This window comes from Athalia rosae, chromosome 7 (genome assembly GCF_917208135.1).
Source record: "Athalia rosae chromosome 7, iyAthRosa1.1, whole genome shotgun sequence".
Classification (NCBI taxonomy): domain Eukaryota; kingdom Metazoa; phylum Arthropoda; class Insecta; order Hymenoptera; family Athaliidae; genus Athalia; species Athalia rosae.
This window is the reverse complement of record NC_064032.1, coordinates 4,993,555-5,002,064: the sequence shown is the minus strand read 5'-3', so window position 1 is coordinate 5,002,064 and position 8,510 is coordinate 4,993,555. Positions and strand designations below refer to the sequence as shown.

The following is an 8,510-nucleotide window of genomic DNA, read 5'->3' as shown; positions in this document are numbered from 1 at the left end:
GATACGCATCGCAGAAATAGTTCATAAAGATTCTGCGTGGTGGCGCTCGCGTCGGCGAAGAAAAAAGTTGAGCATCTAAAAAAAAAAATAAATAAATAAAATAAAAGACAAACGAGGGTCGTGGAAATAGTTCGCAAAGATTCCGCGCAGCGGCGCTCGTGTCGATGATTTTTAAAATTCAGTAGCTGGTCATTTTTTCCGAGGGGTGCGGCCAAGAGAATAGGGGGCGGAGCTTGATGAAAAATTGGAAAAATTGGAGTAAAATTGGGAAAAAATCGAATTTGAGTTTCGTATTGCTAGATATCCACAGGGGCTTTTGGCCGTAGTTTTTAATTTGAAAGAATAAAAAAGATGAAAATGACGCAACAGTGCTGGTAGCCTCGTGTATTTTGATCTCGGAAACAGGAGTCTGTTCACAAAATCAAGCTACCTTTCACTTCGTTAACTTTCTAAAACGGCAAATTAGCGACAACTTGATCAATTTGATGAATTGTATGTTACATTGAATGATATGTTCGGATTCCCGAGGTCAAAGCGGGTACGTAAGAACATTACGGATCGAAAAAATAAATTCAAAATTATCACGTGTAATTATCTCATATATTAACATTTATTTCGGATGTTCATTATACATGTGATGTTATCCCCAGAAAAACGCAGATTTGTCTAGTTTTTCCGAACGAATATAATAATATGGAGTACGATTCAAACCGAATAAGATACTTAATCACGCTTTTCTAAATAATAATTACTAAATGAAGTTTTGATAAGTAATCGTAACAAGGTACCGGGGATTTTGCAACAGAAAGAATATCGTTAGGTTATTTATCTAATAAGTCGTCATGTTACACGGTACAAAACCATAATTAATATTATTCATTAATATGCATCCACACGTCCACTCGTTTCTTTTTTACAATTATGATATTTTTAATCTGTCCTCTAACTCTTACTTCAGTTAATATGAATGGAGGTATCTCTTATACATAATTTATGTACAATTTCATCTTACTTCAATTCGTAAGACCAGCTGCTGGAATCTATTTTCTTTCCAGAAGAACACTTTGCATCGACCACTCATCGGTCGATGAAAAGAAACGATATTTTACAACAGTATAATTCAGATTCTGTCAGAAAAAAGTATCACCGATATGGCTTGGTTTGTAATAAAGAAAAAGGATTACGTTCCAAGCTGGTCTATCGCGTTAAAATTCTCATTCACGTTAACGCTCATGTGATGAAAAGTCCACAGACTCCGATCTCTCATTTTTATTTAATTTTTCATTGCACTACTCGCATTCTCGAAAGGTTTGGCTTCTCCTCGTATCGAATCATGGACTGATATAGACTCCCAACGAAGAAGACACTTCAGGTATATTTTCATCCGACGAATTAAATTAATGATAAATATTTGAAGCCGTTGCTTGTTGCTTACACAGATGTTTTGTGATTTTTCTCAAGTGAAAAAAATTTAGAACGCTTCTATACGTATTTACATGGACATCTAGTTTCGCTTTTGTTTTTCTATATCAGTCTGATATTGCGAATGTAACTCGAAATACGCATGGTAGAATTGTTGATAAGAAAAATATTGTGCTCTCATATCGATTTCGCAAGTCTCTAAACATACTTTCACATATTGTCGCGCTCTTCGATGATAGATAAATAAAAAATATGGCGAAAACTTCGTCGCGCCAACGGACAAACTAAAACTAAAGGACATGTTATATTAATAATTAAATATGATCGATGATCTTGTGCGCCCTCAGTAGAGTATCTAATCGCTAACAATGAGAGCTCCCGTGCTACGAGAAATGATAAGACTAAAGTGATGACTTTAAAAATACATAACCGTTAAAGTTAAAAAAAACTAGGTTCTTTACCCAAAAACAAATGCGTGCAGGAAGAATTATCACATCGAGCGCCATTGGTGTCGGATACTCAAATGCGTACAACGCGATTCGACTCTGCGGGTTCCATTCGACGACGTCTTGACGACATGAGATCCTCATCGACCAACCTCGATTATGATTGTAGGTGCCATCTCTTCGCTGCTGTGATGTTGACCACCCGTACTTGTTGCAGGAAGTGAGATAGTTCGAATGGTGTTCGCACTACTCGACGCTGTCATATGTTGAGCAATCATCGAACTTGAGTTCGCCCTACTGTGGAATAAGTCCAGGTCAAAAGCGTCGATTCACATCGAACAACTACTGCCTTAATTCAAGGGGATAAGTAACTCAAACAAGGTCAATTACGAACCTTCTTTTTTTTACCTGGCCAGAATGGAAACGGCCTCCCTCTCCTCGAATTCTGTTCATCGCATGCCTGTGACGTGACTCGTGTAAATATTTCTGTGAACAGACGACGAGAACGTTTTGAAAATTGCATCTTAGACCGCTTCGGGATTTCCAAATTCTCACCAGATTCACGTTTTAACACTCACCGGTCTTTCTTTGGGTATTTTTCCCTCCGCCTCTAGCTTCGCTCTGGCTTGACGACGCTTCAGAATACGCCTGTACTGCTTGGCGTTGACGTAGAGGGGTTCCTCTTCCAAAAATTCTGCATTAGGCAGAGCTACCCTCTGAAATTGCGACTGCCCACTGTTGCCTGGTAGCATCTGAATCAAATAAAACATTCAAAAATTCAAAATCACTCATCCGACGAGAAGTCGTGCTATTCGATTAACCCTGTAACAAGTATCGAGAACAATCTACGAATGTAGGGTTGACGAGAAAAAAAAATGTACTGGGTAACGCAGTGCGACAAATCGCCATTGTCCCCATGTTGCTCCGTGATCACTACAAGTCTGCATAATATTCGATATACGGACTGTGCGAGTGTAAAGAGACATCTGCTCGTAATAATCACCATGACAATGTTTCCTGCCTGTGAAGCTGATGCGTTGGGACTAGACAAAGGTTGAACCGGAGATCCAGATGCTGAGGTTGTAGTTTGCGTCGTGGTGCCGGCGATTTGCATCAAGTTTCCGTTGATGTTCAAAACTGTGACAACGAATCATGTATTTTATTTCAGTCTTTGTTTTCGACAGCGACGAAAGTAATCTAAAACATTTCATTCGTTGCTCATATTTACCTGTAGGCTGGGTCTGCTGAACCTGTCCTTCCAGTTGAACGGGTTGATATATATAAGTCTGACCGTCGGGAGTCTGGATAATCTGAGGCGTTTGGGGTTGTTGTATGACAATTTGTTGGCCACCTCCCGCTAGGCTCGAAACAGGTACGACTTGAATTTGTCCGTTAGGTGAGGCGACCTGAATCGTCTGAGGCAACATCATTGCTTGGCCACCTTGGCTCATCTGGAGAACTTGAACAGCTCCTCCGCTGCCGACCATGACGGTCTGTCCCTCTCCGAGTTGATCCATCGAGAATTCTCAGCGAAGGTTGGCACAGAGCTGGGGACAGAAACCAGGTGTCATAAAAAAATTTCCAATCGCGATTGCACAATGCCAAATATTTCAGGTTAGCTTCGGGCTGACACTTGACAACAAACATAGCCCCACGTATGGTGGAGTTGTTCGAAACTTGAGGTATAACCTAAATAATCGACGGTCAAAATTCAGGGTAATTATAAACGACGAGTTTGAAAGCGGGGCGTTTAGAGGCTACGAGTGAACCAGGGGTGAAATAAAACGTCGCGTTTGTCGGTGAATCTGTGATCGCAATCGTATCGGGGTCAAGAAGTATCCGTTGATGTTGGGTGATCAGTATCGAGATACATATTAAAATCGCCATTACCATTGCCATCGCGAGATATTCGTAGCGTCGGACATGGCCGTAGCCATTTCTAAAGACGTAGGTAAACGATAAGGCGATAAATGACGACTAGCGTGAAGAATACGACAAAACCCATTCAGCTCCATGACTGAAAGTGATCACCAGAGATGTTTGATAATTTGTGGACTTACATTGGATATTTTCGTCCGCACTTTCCCAATGATTGGTCGGCAAATTGAGGACCAATGGTCGGCGATATAGAGTCGAGCACTAGCCTGTATTGGTGCGACTACGGGGGGAACTGCCACTCCGGGGCGAAGCGGCGGTCGATGCCCCTTCGATGCCCGCCAATGGCGCCCGCCCTTCCCACACGGCGATGTGGTTCGCTCCCCTCTCCACCCCAAACGATTACCACCCCTCCCTCATCGAGTCAACGAAGGGGTATTCTTGCCGCTGTATTTCAAAATTAATGCCAAATTGCGAGTCTTCGTTTGTAATTAATTTTTACCTCTGGTTTGTCAAAAAACTCTTCCGCTTACGGACTTGTATGGTGACCGTTCGTCGCTCCCCTTGGGCTGTCTAAGTTCGGATTATTCTTATAATTACAATATTCAAATTGTATTTCTTACCCCACGTGGATTGTTCGGAAGTATGTTGGGTCGCATACGAACAGGGGTGTACGAAATCTTCGTTCTGAGCGTGCGGTAGCGATCGGAAACTTGAATTTGTAAAACAAAATGTTGGATTATTAAAGTGGAATATTTTGGAAAGGGATGAAATATACAATTCGAATATCATGTGATATTTACTTCCGAGTGTTCCGTTGTTTTATTCTGAATCCCTGTAGGGGTATTTTTCTTTGACAGAGAGTGTGTTTGTTTTTTTTTTAGCTATTTTGCTTTTTCGGTTTTCTGTACATCAACACGACACTAAATTCACAATACAACCATATGAATCTTTAATACATTTCAAATATTATAATATTATATATTACAATAATTATATTAATCATACATGTTGTGTAAACTAATCATTGTATGATGGATTGTTATTTATTATCATCATAATTATCATTATTAATTGAATACGTAATTATAATTATACAGGATTCAATTAATATATACATATATATTTACACATATATGTATATACGTATATGTATACATGTATTGTTCATTCTCATTAACCAATGTGACAAAAGGCAACATTTATTTTGTAGTTAGGTAGTTTTAGGTATCGTAATAGGTATGTATATTGTATTATTGTTATACCATCCCTATTATTATCGTTATAATAACTATTACTATTATTATTATTATCAATAAAATCCACAGTTTAACGATATAGTTATTCCTTAATAATAATTAGCAATTATTATTGTTGGTATTATTATTATTACTATTATTATTATTATCAATTATTATTATAATAATAAGCATTAGTAATTACACGTTATTATAATATCATTATTGTTGTTGTTGTTATCATTATTATTATTACGAGAATGATTATTATTTCGATAACATATATATTTAGTAGGTTTTTTTTTTCTTTCTTCTCAATATATTTATACATTTGTTTATCAACGATACATATATGTAGTATTATTCGTGTTCACCCGCGAGGTGAAAATCATTTGGAGAAAGTCATCTTATTTTTTTTTTTTTCTTCAATATTTTTTTCCTAATATTTTCTCAATTAATCAACGCAATGATAATAATAACTTACAAACATTCCCTTAAAATTGATTCTTGTCATTACTCTCATCGACATTATTATCATATTATTATTATTATTATTGTTATTATTATTTTCTCATTCTTGTGTGTGTAATAAAGTACGAAAATTCTATTTGCATTAATAAAAGCCTTCAAAATTTATCATAGTTACATGTGATAGCCTTTTATTTATTTAGTTTAGTTTTTGTTATTCTAAACGGTAGGTAATTCATATATTTACGAGCACGTCTGATTATTAGAGCCATAAAATTTTCTAGATGAAATTATAATTATTATAAATGTGTATTTGATTAAATTCGCGTAAAACGATCGATTGATATTTATTATAATGATTAGATAAATTGCGAGAAAGGAGATTCCCAAGCATCGGATATAAAAAATTTATTCTCCATTTTAAATAACTATTTCACACTACACGACGTAGTGTATAATTGAAAAACTGATTATTCAGGTACTCACAACAATACTTTGAATTTTTCTCAAATATTCGTTCATCATTTTCATAATTTTTATTCGAAAATTGCATACGCTGAACATAAATGGAGAAATATCATTTATCATATCCGTGCTGAAAAGAAAAAATAAGATTCAATAAATCTATCATCGTTACTAACGTTATAAGGTATCGTTATTATCATTATTGTTAATATTATTATTATTATTACATGAAAAGTTTGGCAAGTGCTCACAACGACTTGGTCCGATAATTGTTCTAGAAATTTTTTCTTTCTTTAATGTATTTTTTTTTTTGTTTTTTCTTTCTTTTTGTTTTGCCATATAAGATGAAGAAGATACACAGTAAAAATTGAAATATGTATATACGGTATACATATAGGCAGGAGCACAACAGTAAGTAATATAGTTATAGTACAAGTAATTTATACTAAATCGGCTATACATATGTATGTATGTATTATTATTCTTATTAATTTGTTAGTATTTCTTGTTATTTTTATCACTTTTCCTAACCCTTGTAGTATACGTAATTTTAATTAAACTCTCGCGTTAGTGTTTACGTTGGTTTTCAATTCAAATATTCAGTACATAATAACTGTTTTTGATGTATTTTAGTAATAATCTTTAATTCTTTTTCTAGTATATATGTATATGTATTTTTACTTTTTTTTTTTCCCTCATTTACAACAAGTTGTGCCACTAGATATTATTTATCTTTACCTCAGATATTATAATCGTTAATTTTACCCTGGTTTTATCAATGTTATTTAGGTATACGGTATAGTTATACGTATATTCATATAATTAATACACATTAAGTATACGTATAATCGGACTACTAAGTTTCCATTAACCATTATCATGTATAATATTATATAATATTCATATATAGTGTAGGTTGATTATTCAGTCGCATTGTTTGTTATTTTATTTTCATTTTCCAATTATCATTTACGCCGTTGGAACCTATGATTTAATTTTCAAGTCAGAAACGACTACATCACCCTATATTATATATACCTATATGTATCTGCAAATATTTTTATATTTTTTGAATTTGTTTTTTTTTTGTTTTTTATTCAAGTATTCATGATTATAGATATATCTATTTCAATTATCAAATGCGTATTTAATTATTCATATTTTTAACATTAAATTTTTTTATTTCAGGAAAACTGCAGAATTCATCGGGCAGCTTTGGTCAGTCAATATTTTGTCCATCATCGATCAGCTTTTCAGAGAGAATTCAATAATTCAGCTATTGTTTTATTTTTCTTTTTTCTTTGTGTACCACTTCCCACTTATCTTGGATTCGTTAAACCGGAGATGAAATTATCAACGACGAAGAAGAAGTTGATACAATGCTGACCGCTGATTTGATTTTTGTTATGCAAACCCTAAGTAGGGGTGCAATGTGCATGGTATCAATTTTTCGATACACCTTGTACCGACACTTTCTTTTCTAATTCATTGTCATATTATAAAACATTTATAAATTGAACCGTACAGTTTATGATACATTTTATCTTATCTCGATAGGAAAGTAGTACCGATGAATCAGGTATACTTTTGAAATCACTCAGCGAATCGACAAAAAGCGTTGATGATGAGAATGAGAATCGATAACCGATGGGCCAGAATAATTTGATATGTTCATTCGACGATGCAGAAATAAGAATCATGAGCGATGCAAAGTTCCATTTGATTATTTGAAAATGGGCACAACGAATGGAAAACAAGTCGTTCGAAAGTGACTTCAATATTGCAACTAGATTCTGTATTAAAAATTTAAATAAAATATTCAAAGAATGCGCCATTTTTCCATTATTTTTGTTTTCTTAGTTGAGAGAATAATCGAATTGGTAATTGGAAAATCGCACAATTTTTTAGATTTTAGAAAAAATAAAAAGTTAAAATGAAAGGCAACTTTCTCTACGTGACTAAAAATCAAAGACATCTAGCTCAATTTGAATTCAATAAAATACCGAATGATGATCTTTGACTGGAAAATATATCGATTTGATTGTCAAATCGAATTTTCCAATTATGATAACGTTAACTTAACATGTTAATCGCGATAAATGTATACTGCACGTATTATGTATACGCATTAGATTTATGACTGAATAATCCTACGTTAGGTACGACTGAATATGTGTAACACAAATAGTTAGTCACATGTATATGGATTTGCCTAATTACTGCAATATATTATTAATCGTTAAATCAACGTACGTGTATATTACGTTAACTATATTTACATCAAAGACGGATCATAGTACAATTGTTAATGTTATTATAATATTAATATGAAAGGCAAAATTCTACGAAACATTAAATTACCAATTTCAATATTTTAATACTGCTACTAAATTCGATTTATATTTACATAGGTTTTTGTATATCGTCGTTGAATCGATGAGGTCTTTTTTTCTTTTTTTTTTTATTCTACGGGACGACAATTTAATTATTATGGTTTTTTTTTTGATCATTGAATCGGTACAGAGACACGTGTTCCTACTTTTGATTCCATGTGTGTGATATGCAAATTAAAATTAACGGAGACTGGCACGAGAAT

The 8,510-nt window shown here is 34.2% G+C and overlaps 1 protein-coding gene across 6 annotated transcripts; it reads right to left on the bottom strand.

The window, feature by feature from the left end:
• Positions 1–591: 591 nt before the first annotated feature.
• LOC105683615 (nuclear transcription factor Y subunit alpha) lies at positions 592–5,199 on the bottom strand. Of its 6 annotated transcripts, none has more exons than XM_012396392.3 (6): positions 3,929–5,199; positions 3,097–3,415; positions 2,872–3,005; positions 2,447–2,620; positions 2,263–2,354; positions 592–2,165 (listed from the first exon to the last, which is right to left on the bottom strand). In XM_012396392.3, the coding sequence occupies exons 2-6, from the start codon at positions 3,383–3,385 to the stop codon at positions 2,009–2,011; spliced, it is 846 nt and encodes a 281-aa protein (XP_012251815.1). In that variant the 5' UTR covers positions 3,386–3,415; positions 3,929–5,199; the 3' UTR covers positions 592–2,008. The 6 variants fall into 6 exon arrangements, with proteins under 6 accessions (XP_012251815.1, XP_012251896.1, XP_048514332.1 ...); XM_012396473.3 differs by lacking the exon at positions 3,929–5,199 and adding an exon at positions 3,759–3,918; XM_048658375.1 differs by lacking the exon at positions 3,929–5,199 and adding an exon at positions 3,759–3,918 and having other exon boundaries at positions 592–2,162.
• Between the last annotated feature and the right edge of the window lie 3,311 nt (positions 5,200–8,510).

Coding starts and splice junctions, on each gene's coding strand:
- LOC105683615 (XM_012396392.3), bottom strand. CDS start 3,385: ATGGATCAACTCGGAGAGGGACAGACCGTCATGGTCGGCAGCGGAGGA. Junction 3,006..3,096: donor TCAGCAGACCCAGCCTACAG/GTAAATATGAGC, acceptor TCGTTGTCACAG/TTTTGAACATCAACGGAAAC. Junction 2,621..2,871: donor AGGCAGGAAACATTGTCATG/GTGATTATTACG, acceptor TATTTGATTCAG/ATGCTACCAGGCAACAGTGG.